At 44.1% G+C, this 16,684-nt stretch overlaps 2 protein-coding genes and 1 pseudogene across 2 annotated transcripts in view; 1 reads left to right on the forward strand and 2 right to left on the reverse strand.

The window, feature by feature from the left end:
* Positions 1-1,133, reverse strand: part of mtg1 (mitochondrial ribosome-associated GTPase 1) — an 11,595-nt gene extending 10,462 nt beyond the window's left edge. Inside the window, exons 1-4 of the mRNA XM_076286417.1 lie at positions 939-1,133; positions 553-619; positions 179-281; positions 1-80 (exon numbers count right to left, since the gene is read on the reverse strand). The exon at positions 1-80 is cut by the window's left edge and continues 7 nt beyond it. Of these exons, the coding sequence (XP_076142532.1) occupies positions 1-80; positions 179-281; positions 553-619; positions 939-1,041 (353 nt within the window). The 5' untranslated portion in view covers positions 1,042-1,133. The remainder of the gene's footprint in view (positions 81-178; positions 282-552; positions 620-938) is intronic.
* Positions 1,134-1,186: 53 nt separating this feature from the next.
* On the forward strand, positions 1,187-6,990 carry LOC143124702 (interferon-inducible GTPase 5-like). The gene is made up of 4 exons (XM_076286416.1): positions 1,187-1,275; positions 2,288-3,055; positions 4,594-4,776; positions 5,433-6,990. Exons 2-4 carry the CDS (start codon positions 2,303-2,305, stop codon positions 5,694-5,696), a joined length of 1,200 nt encoding a protein of 399 aa, XP_076142531.1. The 5' UTR covers positions 1,187-1,275; positions 2,288-2,302; the 3' UTR covers positions 5,697-6,990.
* Positions 6,991-11,072: 4,082 nt separating this feature from the next.
* LOC143124002 (interferon-inducible GTPase 5-like) lies at positions 11,073-12,741 on the reverse strand (annotated as a pseudogene).
* Between the last annotated feature and the right edge of the window lie 3,943 nt (positions 12,742-16,684).

Genomic DNA, 16,684 nt, shown 5'->3' on the forward strand with positions numbered 1-16,684 from the left:
ACGTTGTCATCCCGCTGCCTCAAACAGTCAGTGAAAATGACGTTCTTGATGCCGTCTCTCTCCAGACGCTTCATAATGCTCTGGGGACACAAACAGGTGTGGACGCTATGAACTTTGGGTAACGCAACTCCGTTGACCAGGCTTTTTAAAAGAGACAGCATAATAACTGTGGTCATACATGCTTATTTGAGGTGTCCGCCAAATCCACTTTGTTCAGGACTAATAGGTGAGGACGGACGTCCAACGACTCCTGAAAGAGAGGGTTTCTCCCGGAGAAAGGAATGTAGCCCAGTTAAAGAAAATAATATCACAGAGAAACAAAATAGGACATGCCAGTTAAAAAACATAATGTCACAGAGAAACAAAATAGGACATGCCAGTTAAAAAACATAATGTCACAGAGAAACAAAATAGGACATGCCAGTTAAAAAACATAATGTCACAGAGAAACAAAATAGGACATGCCAGTTAAAAAACATAATGTCACAGAGAAACAAAATAGGACATGCCATAAGTATACAGACTGCATCATGTAAGCAGGTAAAGAAGGATATTCTGGCGTCGTGGATTTCTATGATGCAGTCAACATTCTTTAGGTTTGCTCTCATCTGCTTGAGTCCTGATAAGTAGAAACAGAATCAGTCACATTTCATTAATTTATACACATCTTCAGAGAACATGACCGACCACATAACAGCTAGGTGGGTTGGCTACATAGAGAAGCCGATGTGGTAGTCGCGGTTTAGTAGTGGTAAGGTTGGGCAAAAGGAACAGCTGAGGGTTGAGAGTTCGACCCCACGTGCTGCACCATTCTGTTGTGACCCTGAGCACGGGCCTCTGTCCCATACAGTCGCTCTCAATGAGAGTATATCATCTAAACAAGTGTGCAGTGTACAATGCAATGTGTGGGGCATTAAGATTAAGCATAGGGAACGAACCTTTTGCCATATGACCGGGAAACCAATGCGCCACTTCCCTCTCACCGAAATCAAACGCCGACCTGAATTTCACAGCATTCTGTAAAGTCCGATAAAGCTTCATTGTGGATAAAATAACTTTGACATTCAATCACACTGCAAGCAGACCTTTTGCACACAACCTAACATGAGGGGAAGTAAACAGTTGTTCTTCGTGTTTTCCAATGGACAAGCCACCAATGTTTACACTTACCGCCACCAAGTGGTTAGGAAGATACAAGGCCCACGAACTGATTTCAGTCACGGAAATCTGTCACCGATAACTTTCGATCCTTGGCGTGACACTGATCGGAGATAGGTAAAGTAATTCTTTGCCATTCTAAATCGTTCGATAGGTTTCGGAATTCAGCTGGTTGGTTATCAGAATGTCTGTTTAGTACTGTAGTTCTAGGTTATTCGGTAGCCTTCTAGCCAGCCTATTACTTCTATAATCTTAGTTTCTATTAGCCTACCGCTCCCAATAGCCTACTCTCCTGCTAGTTCTCAATGTAACTTCAAGTTCAAGTTCAACTTCAAGTAGGGCAGGCTATTTTAAGTGGCCTATTTTCAAGTGTTTTGTGAAGGCAACCTATTAATTCTTGTCAGCTTGGAAGAAGAAGAGATAGCTCTTCAGGGATCCTAAATAAACAATGATAAGCACACACTATAACTTAGTGGCAGTGGTTCTAAACTTCTAAACTAAACCCCCAAAACATTGTCCAAGTGTCGCTTCGCTTCGGGTCTCTCTCTCTCCAACCGCCGAAATGTGGTTTCACTTTTGAAATGAACTTTCCAATGTTGGCTGGCCAGACTGATGAGCACTTAGCGTCCATCTTATGAGGATCTGCCCGTGAACCTGGCTGTCAGTCACACCTGCACAGGTGATACCTTTGGAGTAGCCCCCTGATGAGCGGCTTAGGAGAGAGCAATTATAACCATAGTGTGTAGGCTATGGCTGCAACAATTAGCCGAATTGATTAATCACAATAAAACAATAACAATCAACTATTAAATGAATGTTTGCTCCTCTATAAAGGTAAATTAAATGCTTTTGGCATGTGGACTAAACACTTGGGAAACACTAAACATGTTTCACCATTTGCTGGCATTTTATAGATTAAACAACGTGACCGATGTAGAAAATAATCTACAGATCAATCTACTATTAACAAATTTATTATTAAACAACTACTTGACCAATCTAGAAAATAATATAATATTTATTAGTTGCAGCCTTACTATTGAGATTGCTTTTGATATCTAAAATTCGAAAAAGCTGACTTCCACTTGCAGTATTAGTCTTTATTCACACACTCTATCTATTGTTATAGGCAGCGTGCATCACCATGGCGTCCCCTCAACCAATCAGTGAGCGGGAGATAAGTGAGATGAGTTCCATGCTGCCGTCTGGTGTGGTTTCCGTGGTGATGGGTCAGGTGCGAGGCATGCTGGAACAGGCGGACTCCACCACTCTAGACATCGCAGTGACCGGGGAGGCCGGAGCAGGCAAGTCCTCCTTCATCAACGCCTTCCGCTGTCTCCGTGACGACGATCCCAGTGCTGCGGAAACAGGTGTCACGGAAACCACACAGAAAGCTTCCGCATACGCCCACCCTACTGCTCCAAACGTGCGTCTGTGGGATTTGCCGGGCATAGGAACTCCGGCGTTCCGTCCAGAACGCTACCTGGAGGACGTTGGTCTGCTGCGGACGTACGACTTCTTCATCATCCTGGCCTCGGAGCGGTTCCGAGAGTGCCACGCCCAACTCGCCCACGCCATCTCGGAGGCCGGGAAGCACTTCTACTTCGTACGCAACAAAGTGGACCGAGAGCTACAGGCAAACGCACGCCGACGAGGCCCACAGTCCAGGACTGACGCAGATGTTCTGCAGGAGATCAGAACAGACTGCTTGGAGAACCTGAGAAGGACTGGGCTGATGGAACCAAAGGTGTTCCTGATCTCCTGTTTCCAGCCGCAGAGCTTCGATCTGGCCCTGCTGCAGACCAGCCTGCTGGACGACCTGGACGGTCTGAAGAGACGCGCCCTCCTCCTGTCCCTCCCCAGCCACACCTCCACCCTAGTGGAGCACAAGAAACAGGTGCAGTCACATCCACCTCCATCACTTAGCCACACCTCCACCCTAGTGGAGCACAAGAAACAGGTGCAGTCACATCCACCTCCATCACTTAGCTGATGATGCTTTTAGCCACATTGACTTACAGCAGAGATACACATTTTGAACAGTATAGGCCATGTGCAATCCCAAACCATCATCAAACCCGTGATGAACAGTATAGGCTATGAGTAATCCCAAACCATCATCAAACCCGTGATGAACAGTATAGGCTATGAGCAATCCCAAACCCGTGATGAACAGTATAGGCCATGTGCAATCCCAAACCATCATCAAACCCGTGATGAACAGTATAGGCCATGTGCAATCCCAAACCATCATCAAACCCGTGATGAACAGTATAGGCTATGAGTAATCCCAAACCCATTATCAAACCCGTGATGAACAGTATAGGCTATGAGCAATCCCAAACCCATTATCAAACCCGTGATGAACAGTATAGGCCATGTGCAATCCCAAACCATCATCAAACCCGTGATGAACAGTATAGGCTATGAGTAATCCCAAACCCATTATCAAACCCGTGATGAACAGTATAGGCTATGAGCAATCCCAAACCCGTGATGAACAGTATAGGCCATGTGCAATCCCAAACCATCATCAAACCCGTGAGGAACAGCTTAGGCCATGTGCAATCCCAAACCATCATCAAACCCGTGAGGAACAGTTTAGGCCATGTGCAATCCCAAACCATCATCAAACCTGTGATGTCTGTGTCATTTGCTCCTCTGCCAGTGAAGCTAAAACAGCTCAGGACATCTACTGACACTCTGTGACCTTAAAAATAAGACACATTCACTCAACTGGTGCATGGAGTTACAGCACAGAAAGGTATTCTCATCAGCCATGTGTGTAACCATGGGGATGGTGCTGCTAGTTCTTATTGGTGCATACACAGTATCCTAGTGGCACTGTAACCATGGGGATGGTGCTGCTAGTTCTTATTGGTGCATTCACAGTATCCTAGTGGCACTGTACCTTTATTGGTCCTTATTGTACCTTGATTGTTCTAAGTTGCTTTGTTGATTGTTGTAAGTCGCTTTGGGTAAAAACATCAGCTAAGTGCCTGAATGTGAATGTGATCCCTCTGCCAGTGGAACCAAAAGAACACAGGGCATTCAGTGTCTTCCTGTGACCCCACGATGTTCTTTAATTTGTTCTTTATCCTTTTGTCCTCTGTGGTGCAGTTCCTAATTTGAGCACAATTACAATCAAAACCCCAGCACAAATCAGTAGAGGGAGCAGTTAAACCTACAGTATTCCAATTAGCAGAGAAATAATATAATAATCATGTAATAATGAAAATAAATCATGTATTAATAAAACAAATAGTAATAATGTATTGCTTGTTGACATTCTGTGCTAACACTTTTTTGTTTGTAAAATATTTTTGAAACAGAGTGTTCCTCCACGAAGGTGTTCTCTTGATGTGACTGAGTAATTGATTTTGAGTAAACATTTGGGTTAAATGTAGTTAAATGTAAAAGTTGTCATTTCTAAAGGAGCTGGGGGCAGAGTTGTGGAGAGTAGTCATGTCTGCCTGCCTGGACGGCTTCACCCGAGGCGATGCGATCGGCGGGGCAGTGCCCAAGCTCATGGACACACTGCGGGATTACCAGAGGAACTTCGGCCTGGACAGTGCATCTCTGCATCGCTTGGCAGCTATGACGGGCACAACATATGACGTAAGCTGAACTGTTCAACTGTTCTTCCTAAGAGTTCTGGTTACGAGCATACTGACCTGACTGTTCTTCTTAAGTGTTCTGGTTCTTTCATTATCTGTTCTTCCAGGAGCTGCTATGAATTTCTTGTTTCTCTTCTTTTGTTATAAATGGTGTTATATTTCCGTCTCCAAACTTGTGTTATATATTGTGTTATATTCATCTCTCATCTTGTTATATTGTGTTATATTTGCGTTTCCAAACTTGTGTTATATATTGTGTTATATTCATCTCTCATCTTGTTATATTGTGTTATATTTCCGTCTCCAAACTTGTTATATATTGTGTTATATTCATCTCTCATCTTGTTATATTGTGTTATATATTGTGTTATATCTTGTGTTATATATTGTACTATATATTGTGTTATATATTGTGCTATATATTGTGTTATATATTGTGTTGTATATTGTGTTATATCTTGTGTTATATATTGTGCTATATATTCTGTTATATCTTGTGTTATATATTGTGTTATATTCATCTCTCATCTTGTTATATTGTGTTATATATTGTGCTATATATTGTGTTATATATTGTGTTATATCTTGTGTTATATATTGTGCTATATATTGTGTTATATCTCTATTGCATTTCCTTTGCTGCGTGCTCTCCTGTAGGACCTGTGCGGTGAGGTGAGGTCGTCGTTGGGTCGTGAGCTGGTCTCTGGGACTCTGGAGCGGCTGCTGTCCCAGCTGGGTCCGGCCCCCCAGGTCCTCATCAGGCAGCTGGAGAGCAGAGTGCCCGTGCTGGGCTCCGTGGTGTCTGGAGGCCTGTCCTTCATGGCCGGCTATTACCTGCTGAGCACCGCCCTCTCCGAACTCAGCCAGGACGCAGAGAGGGTGATGCTGAGAGCCCTGCAGGCAACTCAACTCAGCCGCTGACCAGCTGATGACCAAGGAGGCTGGCTAACAACTCCACTGACCACTGGTTAACTTAGACTAAGCAGTTTACCCTATTAATAGGTCCTTTGACCCCTAATCCCCCCCCCCCATTTGTTAAGCGACCCTGCGTAAGGCGCTATATAAGTCCAAGTCAGGGATGGACAACTGGCGGCCCGCGGGCCGCATGCGGCCCTCCTCCTCACTCAGTGCGACCCGCAGATATATTTTGAAATGTCATTAAAATGTTCGTTTCACATGGTTTTTAGCACATCTGATCAGGATCCTTATTGTAATGATACGGTCCACCGATAGGGGCGTTTCCTATATAAAAAATCCAGCTTTCTTCACTACAGCCAGCGAGGAAGAGATGCAGAGACGGTTTATAAAGAAACCACAAGACAAGATGGGAAACAGCTGATCTTTTCACAGAATTCAAAGTCAACTTATGTGTTTAGTAGGCTATATCGGAGCTGCTAGAGTCGCTGTCGTAGCCGACCTCAAAGTAAAGCAGGGTTCTCGTCATGGAATTTCAGGAATATCAGCATTTTAATAAAGTCTATTCCAGACATGGAACGTCATTACGTCAGGGAATACCTTTGGGGGGTAAGGTCATGGAATATCAGGGAATTTTGTTGAAGGAGTTTAAAATTGACTTGCCAAAATACATTATATATTTACACACAGCATTGGTGTTTATTGAGTTATTAGCTTTTTCCATTACTTCTTGCTTGAGTGATTGTAGTTAGCCCTACCTGTTTTTTCAATGCCCATTTTTTAATTTCCCGATTGGTCATGGAAATTCGGGATTTTTGCCAGGGGAAAGTCATGACATTTAACATTTGACTTAGAGCGGAAAACCTGGTAAAGATACACTATATACACTATATAAAATTGGAAATTGGACTAATTTTAACATCACTTTTTCCCCTTTTAAAATATATTTTCTTTTTTTTATTTGTTTATTTGTTTTGTTGTATGTCTTGGTGTCACGGGTACGCTGGTGACTATGCCGCTCCGTCCGGCATTTTTTGTCTTGTTGTTATGTGTCTTGTTTGTGGAGCGCTTTGGATTGCACTATGTGCATGTTAAATGCGCTTTAAAAATAAATCTGACTTGACACTAACAAAGCCTTTTTACAAGAGTCACTATTACCCATTACAGTGGAAAAAGGTTTAGTGTGAATGTGTAATATTTTTTTGTTTATTTCAAGTTCATTGGTGAATAGAAGCAATATTAAAAATGCATTTGAGTATAGAAAATATTAAATTAATGCATGTTGGTTTAATAAACTGTACAGACATACTGTATATATATTTAATACTCCTGATATCCCAGTGGTAGACGTGTGCGGGCCCTCGACAGCCACAAGAAAATATTTGTCACCCTCCCTGATCCATTATTATTATTTTAAAAATTCCACACTGTTACTACGACAACAACGGGCTCATTCCACACTGTTACATAATAAGGCACAAGACAAAGGTTAAATCAAAAAAATAATTGAATAGAAATTACACACTACACCTACACACTCATACCTCCCACCCACACACTACACCTACACACTCATACCTCCCACCCACACACTACACCTACACACTCATACCTCCCACCTACACACTACACCTACACACTCATACCTCCCACCCACACACTACACCTACACACTCATACCTCCCACCTACACACTACACCTACACCTACACACTCATACCTCCCACCCACACACTACACCTACACACTCATACCTCCCACCTACACACTACACCTACACACTCATACCTCCCACCTACACACTCATACCTCCCACCTACACACTCATACCTCCCACCCACACACTACACCTACACACTCATACCTCCCACCTACACACTACACCTACACACTACACCTACACACTCATACCTCCCACCCACACACTACACCTACACACTCATACCTCCCACCTACACACTACACCTACACACTCATACCTCCCACCTACACACTACATCTACACACTCATACCTCCCACCCACACACTCCCACCTACACACTACACCTACACACTCATACCTCCCACCTACACACTACACCTACACACTCATACCTCCCACCCACACACTACACCTACACACTCATACCTCCCACCTACACACTACACCTACACACTACACCTACACACTCATACCTCCCACCCACACACTCCCACCTACACACTACACCTACACACTCATACCTCCCACCTACACACTACACCTACACACTCATACCTCCCACCCACACACTACACCTACACACTCATACCTCCCACCCACACACTACACCTACACACTCATACCTCCCACCCACACACTACACCTACACACTCATACCTCCCACCTACACACTCATACCTCCCACCCACACACTACACCTACACACTCATACCTCCCACCTACACACTACACCTACACACTCATACCTCCCACCTACACACTACACCTACACACTCATACCTCTCACCTACACACTACACCTACACACTCATACCTCCCACCCACACACTCCCACCTACACACTACACCTACACACTCATACCTCCCACCTACACACTACACCTACACACTCATACCTCCCACCTACACACTACACCTACACACTCATACCTCCCACCCACACACTACACCTACACACTCATACCTCCCACCTACACACTACACCTACACACTACACCTACACACTCATACCTCCCACCCACACACTCCCACCTACACACTCATACCTCCCACCCACACACTACACCTACACACTCATACCTTCCACCCACACACTACACCTACACACTCATACCTCCCACCCACACACTACACCTACACACTCATACCTCCCACCCACACACTACACCTACACACTCATACCTCCCACCTACACACTACACCTACACACTCATACCTCCCACCTACACACTACACCTACACACTCATACCTCCCACCCACACACTACACCTACACACTCATACCTCCCACCTACACACTACACCTACACACTACACCTACACACTACACCTACACACTCATACCTCCCACCCACACACTCCCACCTACACACTACACCTACACACTCATACCTCCCACCCACACACTACACCCACACACTACACCTACACACTCATACCTCCCACCCACACACTACACCTACACACTCATACCTCCCACCCACACACTACACCTACACACTCATACCTCCCACCTACACACTCATACCTCCCACCCACACACTACACCTACACACTCATACCTCCCACCTACACACTACACCTACACACTCATACCTCCCACCTACACACTACACCTACACACTCATACCTCCCACCTACACACTACACCTACACACTCATACCTCTCACCTACACACTACACACTCATACCTCCCACCCACACACTCCCACCTACACACTACACCTACACACTCATACCTCCCACCTACACACTACACCTACACACTCATACCTCCCACCTACACACTACACCTACACACTCATACCTCCCACCCACACACTACACCTACACACTCATACCTCCCACCTACACACTACACCTACACACTACACCTACACACTCATACCTCCCACCCACACACTCCCACCTACACACTACACCTACACACTCATACCTCCCACCCACACACTACACCTACACACTCATACCTCCCACCCACACACTACACCTACACACTCATACCTCCCACCCACACACTACACCTACACACTCATACCTCCCACCTACACACTACACCTACACACTCATACCTCCCACCTACACACTACACCTACACACTCATACCTCCCACCCACACACTACACCTACACACTCATACCTCCCACCTACACACTACACCTACACACTACACCTACACACTCATACCTCCCACCCACACACTCCCACCTACACACTACACCTACACACTCATACCTCCCACCCACACACTACACCTACACACTCATACCTCCCACCCACACACTACACCTACACACTCATACCTCCCACCTACACACTACACCTACACACTCATACCTCCCACCTACACACTACACCTACACACTCATACCTCCCACCTACACACTACACCTACACACTCATACCTCCCACCCACACACTACACCTACACACTCATACCTCCCACCTACACACTACACCTACACACTACACCTACACACTCATACCTCCCACCCACACACTCCCACCTACACACTACACCTACACACTCATACCTCCCACCTACACACTCCTTTCTGTTGTGCCCTTTGGCAGTTAAGCATTTAAAGTCTAATGATTCCATCATTTCTTATTGTGTAAGGCACACCTTAGTCCGCTGCCTTTGAAAGATTAACAAAAATTTCACATCGCAGACCTAGAATTGGAATCATGAATCATGTCATCCACTTTATTCTAGAAGTTGTCAGGAAAAGGCTGGACTCAATGTTTGTATTGTATTGATGAAATATTGAGTTGGAGAGGGCAAACCTACTGGGTTAAAGGTGCTCTAATAACATTGCTTAGTCTAAGCGATGTTATGCAGTTTCTAAGCTAAAACGTTTTTTGTCACATACAGCAAACGTCACCTCACCATCCGCTAGCTGCCTGCGCCCTAAAAAAATGCTCTGTCTCTGTGGACAGCCCAGGCTTTAAAAACAGCAACAAAAACAACTTGGTCCAACCTGGACCATAAAAACATAAACTAATGTGTGTGCACGGGTGTCCGTCTCCTAATGTTTCACCCGCATTCCGCAGTGCTCTAATATAGTCCATCACACTTTGGTCTTAAAGGGATTGCCAGAGAGTTTTAAGACATTTGCAATACATGTGGCACATACAGACGATAACACCACGTTTGCAGAATTCAAGACTAAACTCCGTAGTTTTGAAGAGACAGAGAAGATAAGAGCAGCTTGAAATAAAAAGGGAACTTTACGTGGGGAGACAAAACCACCAGGAGAGCTGGCTGATTCAAAGGCCCAGAGCACAGATAAACTAAGCACACAAAATATTTATTAATATATCATTTATAATAGTAGCAAAGCTACTTCAGATAGACAAGATCTAAAAATAAAAAATAATAGAGACAATCTAAAAATAAAAAATAAAAGAGACAATCTGGAGAGGTACACATACAAGCACAGAAGTGAAATACAGAGGAAACTAAGGGAAGGTGGAGGGGCGGGCAAATCATGGAGCACACAAGACAACACAGCGGCCAACAGACCCAGTCTAGAGACCCTGACAACAGATTAAATCCCAAAACATCTCATTTACCTTCACCACAAAGTAGAACGGCATACATTTTGACATTGTAAAATCATAAACAAAAGTTCTTGCTCTGGAATAATTTTGGTAAAATGCTCTGGTATAATTTTTTCATGCTCTAGACTGAAGACCCCTCTCTAGAATTCGCTGAGCATCATCTGCAAGCTCTTGCAGGCACTTTCCCAGCATGGTTTTGACGGTAACAAATGACAGTGAGCCGGCTGCCAGGGATCCCAGAATGGGTAAAGTGCTGAGCCAGAACTCCACCAGCGCCTCTCCAGCACCTGCCACTGTGGTCAGCATCTTCACCACCACCTCAGCACTGATCTCCTTGTTCAGGGGGGACCTGGTCAGCATCTTCACCACCACCTCAGCACTGATCTCCTTGTTCAGGGGGGACCTGGTCAGCATCTTCACCACCACCTCAGCACTGATCTTCTTGTTCAGGGGGGATCTGGTCAGCATCTTCACCACCACCTCAGCACTGATCTCCTTGTTCAGGGGGGACCTGGTCAGCATCTTCACCACCACCTCAGCACTGATCTCCTTGTTCAGGGGGGACCTGGTCAGCATCTTCACCACCACCTCAGCACTGATCTTCTTGTTCAGGGGGGACCTGGTCAGCATCTTCACCACCACCTCAGCACTGATCTCCCTGTTCAGGGGACCTGAGACAAACTTTGTACTCCTCCACCGGCACCTCCGTCTGACGGGAGAGGCTCTCCAGGGACTTGTCATCCAAACCAAAAGTGTCATAATACCGTTTGATCTCGGTCACTAGGATTCCCAGGTCTATAGCAAATGAAAGGCCTGTGATGGGTACAGTGGCCATAGCTGCTGACAAGAGAGCCATCCGCCATATGTTGGCCTTAAGAGCCTCCACCTTTCTATGGTGGATCTTCATGTTGACATTGGGCAGAGACTGCAGCAGAACATGACACTTATGCGTGTGCAGATCTTTTGCCAAAGTCTCCTCCAGAAGGCTGAAGTCATAGAGGCCAAGGTCATAACTGGATATTAGGAAGACTGCAGGGGATCCTATATTACATTGCTGGAGGCCTTAGGAATAGGGGAGATAAGGAGGATTTTTGTTGTTCTTAAATTGTTTTTTTATTATTTTTATTATTATTTATTTTTTACGGTTTTGGTGTTTGGGTTTTCTTACCATTAATGCAGTCCTTTCGTATTTTATCAAGCAAAGTTCCTCTTCCTTTTCTCTCCCCTTATGGTGTCATCGATCTTGGAGCGCACAAAGTAGAAGCTTTTTTTCATTTTCTGGATCTGTTCACACAATTGAACACAGCTGCTCTTAAACGCTCTGATGTAATAATAATGAAGAAGTCATAACGGTGAAATTGGACTTTCTCCAGGTACTCCTCAGCTTTAAAATGGGGGGTTCCAATGCCTGGCAGATCCCAAATGGTAACGTTTGGGTAGTTGGGGTGGGGGTAGTTGGGGTGGGGGGGTAGTTGGGGTGGGGGTAGGCTGTGGGCTCCATGGTGGTCTCCACTGGTCCTGTTGGAGCGGACCGCTCTTCGTCGTCCCCCAAGCCCCGGAGGGCATTCACACACGAGGATTTACCAGAACCGGACTCCCCCGTGATGCCGATGTGCAGCTTCACATGGTCCAACTCGTTGATGTAACCAATCAGCAACTCCTCACTGACTAGTGATAAATCTCCCAAAGATGCAATGAACTGTCTGGTAGCCTCAACCTCTGCATCTGTAATGATGTCCCTGTCAGGAGTCAGGTCATCAGTCTGTGCACCGGAAGGCTCCATCGGGAGAAAAAAATCTAAATTAAAAAAATAACTTTCAGCAGCACGACGGTGGTCCGTGTATCATTCGTTCATTTGATATTCAATTGAGAATCCAAAATGAAAAAACGAAAAAAGGACTTGTTTTTTTCATTATCTGTTTATGAATGTGATACAAACCAACAAATAATGCTTTGTTTTTCAGACTTTTGATTTCATGATCAGATCAAAAGTAGAACGTTAAAAAAATGGCCCCAGGCCCAAAACTGATTTTGATATTTATTTTTTCCATTGCTCTGAAATTATTTATTGACTTCCATTGCCAGCTGCTGCTTCTAGGCCTACCAGTCCGATTATAACTTTACCACACACAATTTAACCTAAAGATCTATATTTAAATGACCACTCGGACAGAGCACCAGAATCTCTTTTTTTTCCCCTCAGTCGGCAGTCTAAATGAATAGGTTTTTCTACTCCTATGCTCGATTCAGTAGCGTAGCCAGACATGTTTAAATGGGTGGGCACAGAAAGAAAAGGGTGGGCAAAGCCAATTTGATTGAACATAGCCTAAGAGAAGCCTAGATGAGATAAACCATACGTGGAGTGGAATTTATTGAACGCATTTGATCACAGCTGAAACATTTTAAACTGGAGCAAAACAATGCATGGATGTAGGCCTAGCTTCGGCGTGTCACATGAAACACAACTAAGATTGACCAACAACTGCAAAGCCTCATCATAGGCATGTTACATTCATGACATGAAAAGTAGAACTTATTGAACAAAAATGGCAAATTACACAGTCGGCTAAACATTTTAAACTTGCGCAAAACGGTATGAACCCAGCAACGGTGCGTAACTTAAAACACAAACTGAAGCAACAGCTTGGACAATCCTACTGCAAAGCCTTTCCTTCCATAGGCATGCAACGTCTATGACATAAAAAGTGGAATTATGAAATATGAACGCATTTCACACGTGACAATTAAACGGAACTGCCGCCTGTTCGCGATTTGACTGATTCTTGAGCTCTCAGAGCTGACTTGCGCGTTTTTTTTAGATGGTGAACGTAATTGGACGGGCAAGACTGACAAAGTAGATGGGCCTAGGCTCGCCTGTGACTATCCCTTTGGCTCGATTTGAATTATTTGCTCTGTTTGTGAATGAAGCTCTCTTTCCTTTGATCAATGTGCTAAAAAATACAGTCCTCGTGCCTATTTCAGTTTGGATATTTTATTCTCTCTGGTTTCTATGCCCCGGAAGTTATGCTGCTTAGCGCGCCACGTGTGAATTCAGTGTCAACTGAACAAAGGAGAGTTTATCGCCTAGCTGCAGAGGCGTATCAAGCTTTTTAAAAGTGTGGGGGTTGTGGGATAGGAAAATGAAACAATCTGGCCAAATTATAAATAACTCCCTACAGGGACGTTGTAGTATTTTCTGAGAGGGGTGCGGACTATACTGGTGTCCGGGAGTTTCTCCCCCGAAAATTTTTTTAAATTCTGATTGCTAAAAACACATTTTAATGCAGTTTGGGAGGGACAGAAGAAGCAGCGCCCCTATGTGTGGCTCATGTGACATGTAGGCCTACATGATCTACCTGCTATCACTTCACTATTTGACTCTACCCTATATGGAGACATATCTGATATCTCATGTTATAAATCAAGAAATCATTTCAGAAATTATGTTTTGTTCATATGGGTTAGCAGGCTACAATAAATTGCCTAACAGACAGCAGCCTAATTTCGAGGTATCACTAATACCTATTAAATAAATGTAAAGGACAGAATAGTGACAGAACTGTAAGCTCAAATTCAAAAACGTTTGAAGTCTACCCAAACATATGCAAAGGGAATATAAATAAATTGTGTTGCATATAGCCAGCTTAAAGCGATGGTTCGGAGTAATTTCCCCCTAGGGTCCTTTGCACCATGACCCCGAGCCAAACACCCTCCCAGAACCTTTTTTCCCTTGGTCGAACCCTGGTCGAGTAGCGCTATCAAAAACTAATGACGTTCTGCAGTCGTGATGGAACCAACTTTTATCTCGTAAATTACCCCACTAATAATGCCCTGAATGGTACGAAACTTCTGCAGTAGTATAACTACGACCTTTAGTCCAATAACGAGGCATTAGAAAGTTTGTAAGTGCACCAGGAGTTTATTTAAATAAGACTTGCCTGATTATCTGCTACTATACCGCTGCATCAACGTTTCTTCCGTGATTTGGGAAAAGCCTGTAAAAGTCCTGGCAGGAAGCATGCATAAGGATGTAGATCCAGGAATGCACTAATATTTTGTTCGTAGTCCAGTTTGCAACAATTATTAGTTATTACTAAGTTGTAAACACTTCGGAAAAAAATATTTAAAACTGGATATACCAAAAAACGTTGATGTAATCGCTTCCTGCAAGGACTTTTACAGGCTTTTCCCAAATCACGGAAGAAACGTTGACGCAGCGGTATAGTAGCAGATAATCAGGCAAGTCTTATTTAAATAAACTCCTGGTGCACTTACAAACTTTCTAATGCCTCGTTATTGGACTAAATGTCGTAGTTGTACTACTGCAGAAGTTTCGTACCATTCAGGGCATTATTAGTGGGGTAATTTACGAGATAAAAGTTGGTTCCATCATGACTGCAGAACGTCATTCGTTTCTGACGGCGCTACTCGACCAGGGCTCGACCAAGGGAAAAAAGGTTCTGGGAGGGTGTTTGGCTCGGGGTGATGGTGCAAAGAACCCTAGGGTAAAATTACTCCGAACCATCGCTTTAATTAATGTAAATTTAAAGATTATGATTAGCAGTTTCTATGCTTTTTCCATTGATAGTTACAGGAAGCCACGTTGTTGTTCAAACTATTGTTGCTTCTAGCCCACACCAGTTTCACTTGCTGCAGGGACGCACATATTGCATGAGCGCTCATAAGCGTTCTGAGTTCTATATGCTGGAAATCTTAGTTCTCAGATGTAGAAATCAAATGTGTCTTGACCCGGCCGTTTGTAAGATCAAAATAAGATGTTCTAAATGGAACGCGATCGTATTTAAGACATTAAGATCTCCAGTAGGCTAGATGTGGCACTACGACACACATTGACATTGAAATGCCGCCGACGTTTGTAAGATCAGATCAAATAAGACGTTCTAAATGAAACGCGATGTAATTAAGCTGTTCAGATCTTTTCCAAGCGTCTTGGAGACGTAGGCCTATGTGTGCTGACTGGGCTATGTCTATATAGTTGATGACACCAAATTAATAAGTATTTCTGATTGGGGAAACTTTTAGCCTATTTTTTTTTTCAGTCCGCGGTTCCATTCAATCTTGCTGCAAATTATCAGACGTGTGAAGCATTTCGCGGCTACGTGGACCAGTAGGTTAATTGTTGAGGAGGCCCATAGTTTGAGAAAAGCTGCAGATCACTCTCTGCATTTCTACATTGTGACAAAAACTGTCAGTCAGACAGTGAATTTTGGTTTACTAAATTAGCATAATGCGGTAACAATTATCATTTCAATTCTACCTAAAATCTGCTTACTGTATAAGTTATAATGCAGACCCAAGCAGACGCACACTTTGAATTTGATCAGAGCGGCTCTGGTTCTTCACTGGCTAACTTGATGTGATTGGCTGGATAACCGTTCAATCAAATCAACAGACCTTTTTGTGTCTCTCTGTGTGTGCGTTATGGTAGTTACGGTTCCAACTCTTTACGGGAGCGTTTATTTCCATATTTTACTTTCATTTTAATCTGACAAAAAGTGTGGGGGATAGAATCGTGTTCCAGCAAAAGTGTGTACGTTATAACACCCACATCCCCCACGCTTGCTACGCGCCTGCCTAGCTGCTACCTGTTTCTTGTCATGGAGTCCAACAATTACTTTCTAAGACGCGAAAGTAAACGCGTCTCTATCAAAGAAGAGGACATGTTTGTCCACAAAGTTGCGACGATATTTCAGGTAAGTCTTTAC

This window comes from Alosa pseudoharengus, unplaced genomic scaffold (assembly GCF_046254945.1).
Source record: "Alosa pseudoharengus isolate Yale_2024_CS ecotype anadromous, Long Island Sound unplaced genomic scaffold, YU_APseudo_1.1 YU_APseudo_1.1_scf_15, whole genome shotgun sequence".
Classification (NCBI taxonomy): domain Eukaryota; kingdom Metazoa; phylum Chordata; class Actinopteri; order Clupeiformes; family Clupeidae; genus Alosa; species Alosa pseudoharengus.